Below are 17,348 nucleotides of genomic sequence, written 5' to 3'. Positions count from 1 at the left end.
AGAGGTATATAAATATAAGTTAATATAAGATAATTAATAGCTTTTAATAATAATTATCCTTTATTTATTACTTAACCTTTATACCTTATTTATATTTATATTTAAGGTTTTTTAAAGCTAACCTCTTTCTTTATTATTAAGTATATATAGATTTTATTACTACTTTTAATGTTATCTTTATAGCTATTATTATTATTAATAATATAATAAAGACCCTATAATTAATATAAGAGATTTATAACTTAGTTATAAAGTTAATAAAAGAGATAGAATTCTATATTATAACCTAACTCAACTAAATAGCTAGTACCTACTACCGGTATAAAACTATAATAACTTAGAAAGATACTTACCCTATTAATTAATACTTATACTTATAACCTTACCTATAATAACCGATATACCCTTAAATAAAATACCGGAACTAATACTATAACGATAGTTAGTACTAAACTAAATAAAAAAGAGATAATATTAAAGGGATAATATAATTAAAATAACGTAGCTAAGATAATAAATATAAAATAATATATAGGTATTAATTAATCTTAAGAAAGGATTATATAACGGTTCTTAAGGTTTTAATAAGATTTAGAGATTTAATTTAATAGGATCTCGTTAGAGTTATAAAATCCTTTTTAATTAATAAAAGAAGGATTAGATATATAACTATAAATATTTTTTATATATTTTATATAAATATTCTCTACTTTAATAATTAATTTAAATATTAATCTTAACCTATTAATAAAATATATTACCTTAATAACTTATTATATTTATAATTAAATTCTATTATTAATTAAAGGATATTACTTATTATATTAAGAAACGGAATCTTCTATTTATTTAAATACTTTCTTATTTAAATTAATATAAACCTTAATATATCTATTAAGTTTTTTTAAATATTTAATAACTATTTATTATATTTTAATTATTTTTATTTTTATAAATTATTATTTAAACCTTTAAGTAATATTCTATAAAAGTATTATAATATCCTAAATCTTAATTAATAACGGAATCCCTTAATAAAGTAATTTAAATAACTTTATAAGAGGATCCGATATCTTTATTATAATCCGGTAACTTTAAAAATAAATTAATAAATTTATTATTAATAATAAATAATTTATAAATTAAATTGCGGTTATATCCCTTTATAATATCTAATATCCTAAATATAAGTTAATACCTCTTTAAATTTATAATAGGAAAGAGGGAATTATTTATAAATTCTTAACTTAAATAAAGGTATATTTATAATATTATATTAAAGAATTTGAATTTAAATTAAATAGAATTCTATATATTACTAATTACTTTAAGGAAAATACCTTTATATAATTTAAATTTATTATATAAAACTATTTTAATAACCTTTTTAAAGATAAATAAAAAAGATTATATATATATTATTTTCTATTATTATATTAGTTTTAAAAATAAATTAAAAATTATATTTAAAAATCTTAATAAAGCTTAAATTATTAAATAATAATTTATATAATTTAAATAAAAAGGATCGGCTTTTATATATATAATTAAATTTAAATAAATATCTTTTTAAATAGAGTAAAGTAATAATAATATTTTAATAATACTTTTCTATATAAGATTATAAAAAGATATAAAGGATAAAATTAATTAAGAAGATTATTTTAATAATTTTAATAAATATATAGAGAAAGTAATTAAAATTAATAATTATTTATATAAATAATAATTTAAAAAATAAAGTAATTATATCCCGTAAATAAATAATAAACTTTAAATTAATTATAAACGATTTATTTAAAGGATATAAAAAAGATATTTTATAAATTTTATAATAAATTTATAAATTTTAATATTATTTAATAAAATAATAAAGATAGTTAAAAAAAGTTATTTATTATAATTATAAAAAGGATAAATACTTTATTTATAATTATTATAATTTAAAAAAAGTATTTTAATAAGTCTTTAAAGGATAATATATTAACGTTATTAATAAAAAATTAACTTTAATAATTATTAATAAAAGAAATATTAATAATATATTTAATATATTATATAATAACTTATTTTAAATAATTTATTATAATAATAGTTATAATATTTATTTAATAAATAAAGAAAGAATTAAATAATTTTTTAAACCTTTAAAAAATAAAGGTAAAGTAATATAAGAATTTATTATAATTTAATAAAAATTTATTATTAAATTTATAAATTATAACTTAATTAATAAAGAATTTAAAGTAAAAGAACTTATAAATTATAAATAATTTATTAATATATTTATAAATAACTTTATTAAAAATATTATAAAGTTATAAAACTTAAAAAAGGATAAATAATTTATTATCTTTAATACTCTATCCCTTAACTTTAAGAAATTATAATAAACCTTTATTATATATAGGTTTAAATAAAGAATTAAAAATAATTATATAATAAACGATAATTATTAAGTAACCTTTATTAATAAAGTTTATTTTATCTTTTTATAGATTTTATATATTTATAATATATATATAAAATACTTTATAAAAAAATTTAAAAATAATTAATTTTTATAAAGGATTAATAGAAAATTAGTTTTATAATTATATTTAAATTATTTAATTAAAAAATTAAAATAATTATATTTAATAAATAATATAACATAGTTTACTATTAAGCGAGATATATTACTTAACGAGATACTTTTTTCCTTTATAAAATACATTTATACGTAACCGTGTACTTTATTCAATTTCTATTAAATTTAATTAGGGGTTTTTAATTTAATATTTAATTTATATAATTTAATTAAATTTAAATTTTACGATTTTATACTTATTTTATTTAAAGAATTATAGAAAATACGTTAAAATAATCCCTATAATTTACTCTTTCTTTAATAACTTTTTAAATAAATTAGTTATAAAATAATAAAATTTATTTTTTATTTATTTATATAATTAATTAAATAAAAACTAAATCCCGGATTAAATTTAATTAAAATTTACTAAAGTGCACGGTTATGCACGGACTAGAAATAGGTAAGGGAGAGAGTATTTCGTTAAGTAATATATCTCGCTTAATAGTAAACCACGTTATAAATTTATTAATATAAGAAAATCCTTAATAATTATAATAATATTATTTATAAAGTTAAGATTAAACTTTTATAAAAAGGATTAATACCTTATTTATATATAAAAAAAGTTATAAATTAATAACCTTTATAAATTATAATATATTTTAAAAATAATTATTATATTTTTTAATATTTATAAAATATATAATTAATAACTTAATAAAATAGAAAACTTTTAAAATTATAATTTCTTTATTATTAATAAATAAACCGTTATAATTAATTATTATATAAAGAGTTAAATTAATAATAATAAAAAGGTTACCTTTTTATATTAAAAAAGAAACGAGTTAAGGTTTATTTATAAATTTAAGTTTTAAATATAAAAATTAATAAGAATTATTAAATTAGAATTTATATTATTATTAATATATTTATTAATATTTATATTTACTTTAATTTAATAAATAATTCTATATTAATAATAAAGGATATAAAGAAACTCTAATTATAAAAAGTAATAATTAAGAAATAAATATTATTAATTATAGTAGGATAATACTTAATAAGATAAAATAAATCCCTATATATTATAATGGATAAATAAGATATTTATAAATATATTATATTATTAATAAATATTAAAAGAGTTATTATTAAAGTATTATTTAATAATAGAGTATAAAGAAATTATATTTTATTATAAATCGTTAATAACCTTAAATTAAAATAATAAAAGAAAGGTACTTTATATTAATTTAAAATTATTAATAGAGGATTTATATTTTATAAAGGTAAAGAAATATAAAAGGAAGTTATTAACTTTCTAATTAATATTAAAGGGTAATATAAATAAATTATATATAATATTATAAATATTATAGAATATAATATAATTTTAAAGATATTTTAATTATAAATAAACGATTTTAAAATTAATTAAAGAATAAGTTAACTTTAATAAAATATATTAAGAAGAGGTTTAATTAAAAGATAATAATTTAAAAAAGTAATTCCTTAATAAATTTAAAGTATTTTAAATATATATTATTATTAAAGAATTAAAATTAAACGTTATAACGATTATATTAAAAGAATATTAATAATTTAAAAACTTCTTTAATAAAAAATTAGAAATACGTTTATTACTTTATATATAATAAAATTATAAAATACCTTTTAAAGATAGGAAGGAATCCTTATTTATATTTATATATAAATTTAATTAAAAGTATAAAATAATTTTAAAGGAATATATTATAAAGAACTTTAAAAAAGGAATTATATAACCCTCGATATTATTAATAGGTTTTTTTATCCTCTTTATATTAAAGAAAAATAAAGATAAAAAACCTAAATAATATATATATATTAATTATTATAAATTTAATAAAATTATTATTAAGAATTAATACCTCTTATCTTTAATTAACGATTTATAAAATAAGTTATTATATATTAAAATTTTTATAATATTTAATTTATTTAATATATATAATTTAATTTATATAAAGGAAAGAGAAGAATAAAAAATTATATTTTAAATTAAATATAATTATTTTAAATATTAAATAATATTATTTAATTTAATAAATACTTTAATTAATTTTTAAATAATAATTAATTATATTTTATAAAAATACCTTAATAAATTTATTATAATTTATTTTAATAATATCTTAATTTATTTTAAAAATAAGGAATAATACCGAAAATATATAAAGTTAATATTTTAAAAGTTATAAAATATAAATTTATTAATTAATTTAAAAAAAAGCGAGTTCTATAAAATAATAATTATATTTATAAAATATATTATATCCTTTAATAAAATCTGAATAGAACCTTTAAAAATTATAATAATTAAAGAATAATTTATATTTATAAATATTATTAAAATTAAATCTTTTTTAAAATTAATTAATTATTATTAAATATTTATTTTTAACTTTAATAAATTAGTAATACTTTTAATAAACTTAATAAAGAAGGATAAATTATTTTAATAAATCGATAAAGAAATAAAAACTTTTTAAGTTATAAAAGAATAAATTATTAATAAATTAATACTTTATATAATAAATCCCGCGAAACCCTTTAAAGTTAAAACTAATATATTAAATTATATAATTAAAGAATAATTAAATTAATAAAATAATAACGGAAAATTATACCTTATTATATTCTTTTTAAAAAAATTAAATAAATTAGAGTTTAATTATTAAATATATAATAAAGAATTAATAACTATTATTAAAGCTTTTAAGGAATAGAGATACTATTTTAATAGAATTATAGAATTAATAAAGGTTTATACTAATTATAAAAATTTAATTATATTTATTATTATTAAAGAATTAAATAAATAATAAATATAATAATTTAAATTCTTATTAAAATTTAACTTTATTATTATTTATTATAAAAATAACGATAATAAAAGGGCTAATACTTTTAACCGATAACTAAATTATTAGGAAAAAGTATTATTTAAAATATATATTATCTTTATATAAAATTAAAATAATAATTTAATATTATTTCGATACTTAAATACTATTAATTAAATTTAATATTATAATAAATAAGTTATTAAATTTAAAAAATATACTTTAAAAACCTTTAACTTTATTAATTAAATAAAGAATAAACTTAATATTAAAAATAGGATTATATATTATTATAATAAAATCTATATCTTTAAATAATATTAAGAGGAATTTATTAAAAAGTTCTATAAATATTTTATATATAAATATTAAAAAAGTATTTAAAACTTAAAAATAAATTATTAAATAATTTAATTATAAAAATTTAAAATTAATTATAATTAAAATAATTAACGATTATAATTTATATAATAAAGTTAAATCTATAAAATATAAACCTTATAAAGAACTATAGCCGATCTTATTATTAAATAAAGTATAAAAAATTATTATACTTAACTTTATAATTAAACTATTATTATTAAAAGAATTATTAATTAAAATTAAATATAATAATTATTTTAAATTAAAATAAGTTATTTATTATTAAATTTTAGAAATTATTTATAATATAATTTAATATTAAATATAAATTATTAACGGCTTATTACTTTTAAATAAATAAATAGATTAAACGGATAAATTAGACTTTAGAATAATATTTATAATATTATATTAATTATAAATAAAATAATTAAGTATTATTATTATTTATAATATAATTTATTTATAATAATATAGATAATAAAGTTATATATATATTATTATTTTAAATAAATTATAGGTATAATCCCGAAATTACTCGAATACCTTTAAAAGGAGAGTCGGTATTAATTATAATTATTTAAATTAAAAAATTAAAAGAATTTTAAACTATATTATAATAAGATTTTACCTTCCTTTAAGAAAGAATAAAGAAATATATTAATTAATTAAAGTTAAAGGGATTAACTTTTAAAAAAAGGGAAAAAGTTTACCTCCTTTAATAAAATATTAAAATTAAATAATTAAATAATAAATTAAACTTTAAAAAGATTAAATTATTTAAAATTATAGAAATTATTTTAAAAATTAATTATTAATTATTATTATTTAAAATAATATAGATATACCCTATATTTTATATTTTATTATTTAAATTAACTTCCGAAAATATAAAAATTAATATATAATTAAAAGTTAAAATAAATTAATATAAATATAAAGTTAAATAAATTCTCGAAAAACGAAAGAAAAGGTAAAGGAATTAATATTTTATTTAATAAAAAGGTTATTTATTAGAAAATAATATTTAAAAATTTAAAGAATATTTAAAGAATATTATAAAAAAACTTTAAGAATTTAAAATAAAATAAAATTAAATTTAATTAATAATAATAACTTTAACGGGATATCTAGATATACTTTACTTTAATTTAAAATAAAGTTTAAAAATAATAAAAAAACCGTTATAAAAACTAATTTAATTATTACTTTATAATAAATTTCTTTTTCTATTTCTTTATACTTTATATACTTTAATTCTTTAATAATAAAGATTTTATATTAAATAGCCTATATTATCTTCTTAAATTATATCTTCTATTATATATATAAACGTTAAACCTTTATATTTAATTTATAATAATATTCTTTTACCTCCTTAATCTTTATTTCTAATTTAGAATATTAAGATACCGCTTTTAATAAAATTTTAATTAAGAACCTTATATTATAATTTAATTAATAATTTATAACGTACTTCTTATAATATAAAAAAATCTTTAAAAGAAACTTTATATAAAAAATTATAATAAATATAATAAAAATAATTATTAAATATTTTAATAAAGCTTTTAAAAATAATTTAAATAAAAAAGTTATAAATTTAAAAATTTTTAATTTTTAATTTCTTTAATATATAATACTTTTTAATATAACTCGATATAATAAATATAAATTATAATAAAAATAAAAAAGAGGGGACTTATAAAATACCTTTATAATAATAGAATTAAATATTTATAATAATTAATTACTTTATAGATAAAGTAATAAAGAAGGGAGGGATAATATTATAATTTAATTTAATTAAATAATTAATATCTATTATTAATACGGAATTATAATAATTTAAAAAGATACCTATCCTATTAATTAATACTTATATTTATAACCCTATTTATAATAATTAATATACCTTTAAATAAAATATTAAAATTAATATTATAATAACGGTTAATATTAAATTAAATAAAAAAGGGATAGTATTAAAAGGATAATATAATTAAAATAATATAATTAAGATAATAAATATAAAATAATATATAAATATTAATTAATTTTAAGAAAAGATTATATAATAATTCTTAAGATTTTAATAAAATTTAGAAATCTAGCTCGATAAAATTTTATAAAAGTTATAAAATCCCCTTTAATTAATAAAGGAGGGATTAGATATATAATTATAAATATTTTTTATATATTTTATATAGATACTCTTTACTTTAATAATTAATTTAAATATTAATTTTAATTTATTAATAAGGTATATTACCTTAACGACCTATTATACTTATAATTAAGTTTTATTAATAATTAAAGGATATTATTTATTATATTAGGAGACGGAATTTTCTATTTATTTAAATACTCTTTTATTTAAATTAATATAAACTTTAATATATCTATTAAGTTTCTTTAGATACTTAATAGCCGTTCGTTATATTTTATTTAAAGTTATTAAAATAAGTATATAATATCTTATAATAATTAATTCTAATTAATTAACTATTAATCTTTAAAGAAGAATAAAGGCTAGTATCTCTAATTAAAGATTATAATTAACTTTTAAGAGATATTATAAAGGAGTTAGAAAAGTTTAAATTAAAATAATATAAGTTTATATTATAAAGTATTCTTATAATTATAAAAATAATGAAGTTTAAATAAAAGATTAAACACTTTAAGAAATAACTTTAAAGTATTATAAGTAACTTTATTTTTAGATTTTATATCTATTAAAGTAAGTATATTATTTAATTACTTTATAAATTAAAGTAACTAATTTTCGGAAGATACCGAGAAGCAGGCTGTGAAGAGCCATGTCGAACTGCCGATGGAGGTGTGTCACCAGGGTCGCTGGTCGAAGCGTCACTCATGGTTTGCGTGCTTATGGTCTGCGTCTGCAAGGAGCGAACTAGAAAAGGTCCGTTTGAAAACAATTGCTACCCTATTGATTCGGCCGAACCCCTCCACGACTATGAGTGCCGAGTTTGGAGTCTTGCCCCTGCAAGAAGTCGACATTAAGGACTTGGAGAGCCTCTGCAAGATTCTTTGGGGGTGGTGGGATTGCGCGCGGTGCAACGGTCAAAATCCATGTTCTGGGACTCCAGATTGCTCTTGGCATCGCTTCAAAAAGCTGAACCCATTCTTTGGCCATTACAGAGCTGTGACCAAACGCTATATCCCCGATTTCGAGGAAGGATGTCCGCCGGCACTTCGAAATCATCACGATCTCCGGAGAATGATTGGGTTGATTCGAAATAACCCTGACACACCGCTCTCGCACCTGATTGTACAGTGCTTCAGTGTGGACGGCACTGCGTACACATCGCTCCCGAAAGCTGCCGATCAACGCCGTGCATTCTCCCTAGCCTTGCACATCATTTCCATGGTGGCAATGGTGGTACAGGATTCGGATGTTGATGATCTAGAGACGGCGCTCCTCCCCCATGTTTGGGCAGACGATTTGTCACCGGCACAGTACCTGGAGGCCATCCTTCAGGAATAAAGTCATTCTGGAGGCGATGCCCCTTCTAGCCCTGCCCAGGGGCTCGCACACAATATGGAGGTGAATCGTATCGTAAAGTCGCTGAAGGCCAGGCGGCTGAGTAAGATCGGAAAACTGGACTTTGAGGCAACCCACAATTTGAACGAACATCTCAAACTCGACAAAAGAAAGGTGTTGTCAAATTGTTCCATCACGCGGCATTTCTAAAAGAGCAGTTGCTCACCAGCCGTACTGCCCAGACCAGTACCCTGCATATGTTTTTTGAAGGGTGAGTGATTCAAATCCTTCATGCGACCTGGAAATATATACATTTAATAGACCAGAGTTAACGGACGGACTGTGGTGTGTTAGGCGACTGTCGCGTCATTACGCACTCGAAGTGCTCCATTCTATACAGGACGTCCTCTTCCCGCCCGATGCGAACTCACAGGCTTTCCTGCGGTCCTTGATCCGCGAACAGGACATGGACCCGGACTGCACTCTCTACAATAGATCGGAGTATGAGCTAGATGGTGAGGATGATGTTATATACAAGTGGTTGGGCCCTCGAATGATGGATCTATACGAAGAGCTGGAAAATCCAACTCCCCGGGGGCTGCTGGATCAGTGGCTGGAGCGCAAGAGCCGAGCTAGACACGTCATGCTCGCAACTGTCATCGGTGTATTCGCGGCTGTCTTTCTGGGCGTGCTGAGCCTGATAGTGGGGATAATCCAGACCTGGATAGCATGGCAGCAGTGGAAGGCCCCTCCAAGTCATGATGCGTGATAGCTCTGAATTTTGAGGTGGAGATGGCATGGGATCAATGCGGGTGACCTTCAAGTGGTGCATCTCTCGCTATCTACTATGATAGAAAAGTTGTAATCCTTTACGTGACGTCCCGCTCATTATTTGTAAGGAGTTATTAGCTGGGATAGCAAATGGAGAGAAGTGAGAGCCGGAAAGCTGGTAGCGGCGAAGCGGTGAAGTATTACTAATAACTTTCTATTGATAATAAGCGGACAGGGGCCATGTTATACCCCCTGAATAATGTAACGATCAAATATGTTGGACCCGATGGCGCCGGCTCGAAATCGACAACAGGCTTGCAGACATTAGCCAATGGTAGGTAAGACATCATCTCTTATGATTCGTCCGGAGCTCAGCTAGTTCCTGTACATGGTGTGTGTCAGAATAAACCAAGGAGAGGTTCATAATCTAGTTCGACGGCTGATTGTCAACATAGTGGTTTAAGAAGCCCAACATGGACCGCTTTTAATGATTCGTCCCCCTCTCCCAGAATTATCATGGAACTGGTCCAGTAATGCATGAGCCTCGACTTCCAATTCGTTCTGGCTGGCCGGCCGCGAGGCATTATCGAAATCGATAATGGTTACCTTCCCGACATGAATGAGAAAGTTGTGTTTGTTAATGTCCCCATGCTTGATGCCTAACTTGTGTAATTTCAACAGAGCTGAGTGGCACTGGGTGAAGCCGTCGGGCGTAGCGTGTCGGCAATCGGCGACACAAGTTATGAGGAACCCAATAGCCCTCCCTTCCTCAGTCAGATGGCCAAGGAAAGCAGGACTGATTTACTGACCCTCTATCCATTCATAAGCCATCGTCATTCTTTCTAGCTGAGCCACTTCCCACTCGAACCGCACGAATTTGGCGACAACGGTAGAACTCAAGCGAGGACAGGTAACCTCGTAAACGCCAGAGCGTAGTTTTTGTTCCTCGTGAAGCTCTAGGTGGTCGACTTGAGTGGAGTGCCATGTCTTCATTATACCTTGGAGATGTGCTTTGGAGACGGTAGAAAAGTGAGCGACAACCTACGAGCAGAAGCAAAGTGGTCCGTGCGCTACTGGCACGTGACACCCAAAAAAGGGGCATTCTTACCCCTATGTCGGTTGTACCAACAGTGTTCTCTAAGCTGCATTCAGTGTACGAGCAGGGGAAATGGGCCATCAAGAAAACAGACGTTACATCTCGCCCTCCTTCTATTATCTACAGTACTTTGCCAACTAGCGCGCATGCTTGTTCTCGACTTCTTTGCGAAGGCCTGGTTCTCTTTAAATAACAATTTCCTCAAGGCGCATCAGTACTTTCTCAACGAATCGTACGGCCACGGTAACCCCCTCTCCGTCGCTCACATCAGCCTCCTCGCCTATTCCGTCGTTGGCCACGTCCAAGCAGGTCAAGCATGTGAAAACTAACTACATCGGCATACTGCTGTCCTATCATACTCGGCAATCGGTCTTTGGCCAGATTGGGGAAGTAGTCCTTGAAATCCGGACCGTGCATATTATCTCCTCGTCCGTTTTGAGCAGCGAGCTACGTAGGGTATGCAACTGCGGCCCAATCTGAGGGCACGAGTCGCCAGCGTAATAGACGAAGGACTCCCAGAGCCCGATCTCTAAGAGACTCCAGCCAAAGGCGACGGGCTGGCAGTCCCCAATTTGTGGTGAAGAAGGATGTGAGGCCTGTAGAAATGGCTAGCGGATGTACGAAGACTGTCTCGCTTGCGGCTTGAGTTTCGATACCCGCTTCGAACTGCATAAACACATCGTCCGGTGGGAGCACCACGTAGATCCGAGGATGCACAGGCATAGGCAGCACCGCGAAAGAAGGAAGCGGTTCGTGCGGAAACTGGCGTCAAAGCATGAAATGTCCTGTTTGAAGTGCTCTCGCTGTTTCTTCAGCCGGAAGATCTGTTCAAGCATCTGGAAGTCCGTGATCATTATGTGTGACAGAGTTGGTTAGTGGGATGAGAGAGAATTTGAGAGATATGTATACGTGTGTAATCTTCGAGTTGAGATTTGGACATCGGAGTCAGGATTACTTATTGCAATAATATTTCGGCCTTTACTTATATATAAGTAGCCTAACGATCGCTTCGCTTTTTTTAGGGGGTATTTTACCTAGACTAGTAGCGGTATTTGAACAACTAGACTTGAGTATATCTAGAGGTTTAAGGTCACTTGAAAGGACACGATGATAAATTGCTTAATAACATTATACATAGGCTAAATATCGTTGAAATAGAACTTATGGAGTATGAGCAATGAGTTGATTGAAGAGAGAAAGAAGAGAGCTCTGAAGAGCTGCTCTGAGATGTGACTATATACATGTACTGGCAAGGCACGTAACTACCATTCCAGCAAATACAGCAGCCGATATCTAAGAGTACAAGCAGTAAAATACATGCTATATCGCGTAGGCGAGCGGTTCAACGACCTAATGGAATCGTTATTTTGTATAGCCAGGGCAATTAGACAACATGCTGCCTGCTAATGAAGCCATTATTGGCGTCGTAATAGTCAACAGTACAGTGGCGTCTTCTGTCGCTTCGGCTAGTGTGCCATCCATTTCTAAAACCCTTATTAGTGAACTGGGCACGGTGAATGGGCGCTTTCGACCTACACAACTGAGGCTTGCGCAGCCCCGGCAGGCGCATTGGCGGTGATTAGCCCGACAATCCTAACCTTCTCGGCAGCGTCTTTCGTATACATATTTGCCGGTTTGAAACGTACGTTGCTCGCATCCATGTTGGTATAATTATATGAGGAGGAATGGCAAGATGGAGAGATGTGTGGGAGTAATGAAGTGTGTAAGGGTGGCAGATAGGGGCTGATTGGGAGATGAGATGCACCAGAAGCTGTACGTTCATACATCACTTTATACCCTCGCTGGTGCTGCAACCATGAATATCACGTTGCTAATAACCAACATAGCCACAGTATCATCCGTAAACGCTTCTGATACCTGGGATGCATACGCGCTGGCGTTGGACACTGTCGTTTGGTCCGTCGAGGGTGGTTGGACGCGGCCTCATACGATATAATTAGTTAACATGCCTGTTGATTCAGGTAGAAGCAGCGCTGGATGTCAAGCCATGAGACAATCTCATAGCCGTATTGCACCCGATCAAGCTGCTTGCATGTGCGACATAAGGATGATGTTGGCCAACTTACGGCCAGTTTCCTTAGCTAGAGCCAACGCCTTGGGCTTGTTGGTGATATCACTGCATGCACTCCACTGTGTTGGGTCTGTGAACGTCGACTGGCGCTTAGAGCGCAAGCTGCTCGTGGTGGCGCTAACGTGAGCAGGAGCGCTCATTGGCTCTTGACCTGGTTTTCCGTCGGTCCGGTCGCTTGGCTGCCGTTTGCTTTCAGGTACGTGGGGAAATTGCCCCACATGGGCAGTGGGCCAATGATGGGCTCTTTCCAGTGACAGAGGACCGCCCCCATTCCTTCCTTGACGCTTCTCAATCCAAGTCCGAAGCCTTCCGCCTCGCTGCGAGCCATAAATGTACACACAACGTCACGCGCTGCCCTGCTTGCGATCCCTTATTCACTTCCACCCCATAATCTCGACTGTCCCATCACTGTCTTTCTTACACTCCAGAGCAAGCCAGGGCCCAGCTTCTGGCCAGCGTATTTCCTCTGTCACTATGGCCTCCTCCTCCCCTCCCCCCACCCCGCCAGCAAAGTCCCCCAGCGATGACGAGTCGCGGTTTAAACCCATCACCTCGCCCTGTGAGTGGGTAGAGGACTACCGGCCTGGCGGTTTCCATCCTGTACATTTGGGCGACGTTTTTCACAATGGCCAGTACAAGATCATCCGGAAGCTTGGGGAGGGTTCATACTCGACCGTTTGGCTGGCCCGTGACCTCAGGTAGCTCCATTCCTTCTGCAACGCCCATCGAGGCCATTGATCACTATGGCTTACTTCCCTTCAGAAACAGTCGATATGTGGCCTTGAAGATTCTTCTTGGTGATTCTAAATGGTCCAAAGAGCTACAAATCTGGCATCATCTTGCTCAAGTCGCACCAGCACAGGGGACACAGTGCCTCACGCAACTGCTGGATCATTTCGAACACGTTGGCCCTAATGGCACTCATAAATGCCTAGTGTTCGAACCAATGGGCCCAAGCGTGAACACGATGGTCGAGGAGCTGCCTCAATTCAAACCGCGCAGGTGGGAGATGGAGATCCGCTATCCACCTCTGATGGCCAAAAGCATCCTCAAGCAGGCTTTGCAGGCTCTGGCTGTTCTTCACGAGAACGGGATCGCCCACGGAGACTTTCAGCCGGGGAACATGCTCTTTACGCTCGACCATATCGATTCCAGGCCCGAAGATGAGTTGCGGCAGGATGAAGATGTCCAAGCTGGCTCCATCTCGCCTCCAATACAGAGGCTAGATGGAAAGCAGGACAATTGGGCCCCGAGGTACCTCTGCATCGCACAGCCGCTAGCCCCATTTACTCGCCTTACGGAGGATTTCAAGATCAAATTGTCTGATATGGGTGGCGGTTCGTTATCCTAGTGCCCTTGCTTCTGCTTCATGGCCGGCTAACCTGATCTCCGTTCTCTCAAACAGCGTTTTTCTTCACTGACCCACCGGTGAAACCTGTCGTGCCACTCGGGCTTCGAGCTCCTGAGTTGATCCTGGCCGGCGAGGTCAATAAAACCATGGATATATGGAGTTTCGGCTGCCTCGTGTTCGAGCTTATTACCGGGCAGCCCCTGTTCTGCGTGCCGTGGTCCGATTCTGAAGCCACCCAAGACGACGACCACCTCCTCTCCCTCACTGCCTGCCTCGGTGCCCTCCCCGAGGAGCTCTATCGAAAGTGGAAGACGGCCTCCCTGTACTTTACACCGGAAAGAAAGCTTTTCAATTGTCAACTTGGGGGGGTTCCAGATGGCGGAGAGCCGCTGATGGTGGAACAGCTTTCTATGGAGGAAATGTTCGACCAGGCTAACCCCGATCTCGATGCGGAGGAAGCGGACGCGGTAAAGGTGCTCATTCGACGTATCTTGCAGTATGACCCGGCGCAAAGACCCTCGCCTACGGAAATCTTGCGTGATCCGTGGTTTTGTGAGAATGAGAGTGCAAGCGAGCTATCTGAGTCATGATCTCTGTAGTATACTTATATTCGAATAAGCATGTATACTAAGGAGTAGTGATATCGCATACAAAGTCGTCTAGTTCATAGCTAAATACAGCAAGGAACGGGGGAGAAGACTCACCGTCATCAGAAAACGTGTACGATCAAAGCCTCACCACCTAACGCTCAATCATAAAGCTAATACCAATATATGCCCATAGTGCATTTGTCACGGAAATATGTCAGATACAACATCCATCTCGATTCACCGACATCTAATCCTGCTTGCGAGTGGCTACATACGACTATATTTGTCAGAACCTTAAGCGATAGGTACGGAATGCAACTTCTTCCCCTCGCCTTCTAGCGTAGACCAGGTCTATGCTCAACGTGAACTTTGCTCAACACCTGCTTGGAGACGACGGTGCTCGCAATCACGGCACATGCAGCCACACAAGTACACAATACCCACACCGCCTGCAGCGAGCCTGCGTATGCGTCTTTGACCACCAACTGGATACGACCATCCTGTATGGTGCCGACAAGAGTGACGTCCGATGCAGCTGAGGAGCCCGAAAAACGATCAGCCATATCCACCGGTACGCCCTGGTCGATCAGGCCAGATCTGCGGGATGTCATGCCATTGGCGAAGATGACGCCGCCCACCACAATGGCGATACTCGTCGAAAGATTCCGGACCAACCCGAGTGTCGCCGTGGCGGAGGCCGTCTTTTGCGGGGGCACCAAGGCTTGGAGTGCAATGAGGGGGGCTGGAAGAGGAGGCCTGCGCCGATAGCCGACACGAGCTGGAACGCTATGGTGGAGCCGAGGGAGGAATCGGCGTCGAGCTGGATGTACAATCCGTTGCCAATCGTCAACAGTCCAACGCCGATCCAGATGAGCTCCAGATACCGGCCGGTCTTGTGGACAACGAAGCCAGCGCACATGGCTACGACGGCTTGGGTCAGGGTGATGGGTATGATTAGGTAGCCGGACTCGAGTGGCGATGCACCTCTCACGGATTGGAAATAGAGGGGAAGGTAGAACTCGACAGAAAATACGACCTAATAGAAGGTCAGCAGGGTGTTGATGACCACGGCCACGATTGACACGTGCAAGGAAGTTTGACCGATACTCTTACCCAATCATGTGCAAAGCCAATAACGAGTACCCCTACATTGGACATGACGCCGAAAAGGCCGACTGGTACCAGTGGAAATGGAGCTTCCTTCTCCCAGCAGATGAACACGACCGCCATCAAAGCTCCACCCACCAACAAACAGATGACAGCTGGCGAATTCCACGGGAACAGCGTCCCTCCGAAGTTCAAACCCAAGAGCAGCGCGACCATGAATACGAGCAACGAAGCGGACCCGGGCCAATCCACGGCACGCAGCCCCTCGCGCATCCCCGTCTTGGGATTGTAGGCGTCCAAGAAGACCCACAAGACGACGAAGGCGACGGAAGCGATGGGCAGGTTCATCCAGAAGATCCAGCGCCACGACGCGCGCTCGGCGAGGGCGCCGCCGGCAAGGGTCCCAGGCCGCCGGCGGCCCACATGGTCTGCAGGAGGGCGAGGTAGAGGGTGCGCGAGCGCATGTCGAACAGGTCGGCGATGACGGCGTAGACGACCTGGACCAGCCCGCCGCCCGCGGTGCCCTGCAGGGCGCGGCCGGCGACGAGCGTGGCCATGTCGGAGGCCAGGGCGCAGACGACGCTGAAGACGGCGTACAGGGCGACGGCGGTCAGGAGGATGGCCTTGCGGCCCCAGATGTCCGACAGCTTGGTCCAGATCGGGGCGGCGACGGCGTTGGCGAGGAGGTAGGCGGCGCTGATCCAGGCGTAGCCCGAGTCCGATTTGAGTTCCTTGCTGATGGTGGGGATGGCCGTGGCCACGACGGTTTGGTTGAGCGCGGCGAGGAAGACGGCAGACTATGGGTTTCTTGAGTCATCGTCTGCTCATCACTATCCATGGTCTAATGTATGAAGTGCAATGAAGGGGTGCGTACACATAGGCCGACCATGATGAAAACTATGCGCACACGGCTGCGTGTTGCTGTCTCGGCGGGCGGATCGACAACGGACAGGCGGTCAATCGCGGGAGCCGGTGGAGGGCGGACAGCGTCTTCTGTCGTTTCTCCCATCGCG

The 17,348-nt window shown here is 32.1% G+C and overlaps 4 protein-coding genes across 4 annotated transcripts; 3 read left to right on the top strand and 1 right to left on the bottom strand.

Annotated features, from left to right (window-relative positions):
* Positions 1-8,800: 8,800 nt before the first annotated feature.
* On the top strand, positions 8,801-9,331 carry PG998_012010 (uncharacterized protein; the record flags this gene model as incomplete). Its single annotated transcript, XM_066878826.1, has 1 exon — positions 8,801-9,331. One exon carries the CDS (start codon positions 8,801-8,803, stop codon positions 9,329-9,331), a length of 531 nt encoding a protein of 176 aa, XP_066725210.1.
* Positions 9,332-9,385: 54 nt separating this feature from the next.
* PG998_012009 (uncharacterized protein) lies at positions 9,386-10,097 on the top strand (the record flags this gene model as incomplete). The annotated part of the gene is made up of 2 exons (XM_066878825.1): positions 9,386-9,507; positions 9,650-10,097. 2 exons carry the CDS (start codon positions 9,386-9,388, stop codon positions 10,095-10,097), a joined length of 570 nt encoding a protein of 189 aa, XP_066725209.1.
* A 3,664-nt stretch (positions 10,098-13,761) lies between these two features.
* Positions 13,762-15,228, top strand: PG998_012008 (uncharacterized protein; the record flags this gene model as incomplete). Its single annotated transcript, XM_066878824.1, has 3 exons — positions 13,762-13,985; positions 14,050-14,624; positions 14,693-15,228. 3 exons carry the CDS (start codon positions 13,762-13,764, stop codon positions 15,226-15,228), a joined length of 1,335 nt encoding a protein of 444 aa, XP_066725208.1.
* A 335-nt stretch (positions 15,229-15,563) lies between these two features.
* Positions 15,564-17,344, bottom strand: PG998_012007 (Efflux pump dotC; the record flags this gene model as incomplete). The annotated part of the gene is made up of 5 exons (XM_066878823.1): positions 15,564-15,929; positions 16,004-16,264; positions 16,342-16,763; positions 16,796-17,132; positions 17,210-17,344. 5 exons carry the CDS (start codon positions 17,342-17,344, stop codon positions 15,564-15,566), a joined length of 1,521 nt encoding a protein of 506 aa, XP_066725207.1.
* Between the last annotated feature and the right edge of the window lie 4 nt (positions 17,345-17,348).

Source organism: Apiospora kogelbergensis (genome assembly GCF_038363985.1).
Source record: "Apiospora kogelbergensis strain CBS 113332 chromosome Unknown utg000008l_segment0_segment0, whole genome shotgun sequence".
In the NCBI taxonomy this organism is placed as follows: Eukaryota; Fungi; Ascomycota; class Sordariomycetes; order Amphisphaeriales; family Apiosporaceae; genus Apiospora; species Apiospora kogelbergensis.
The sequence above is the reverse complement of the archived record's forward strand: the minus strand, read 5'-3'. Positions and strand labels throughout refer to the sequence as shown.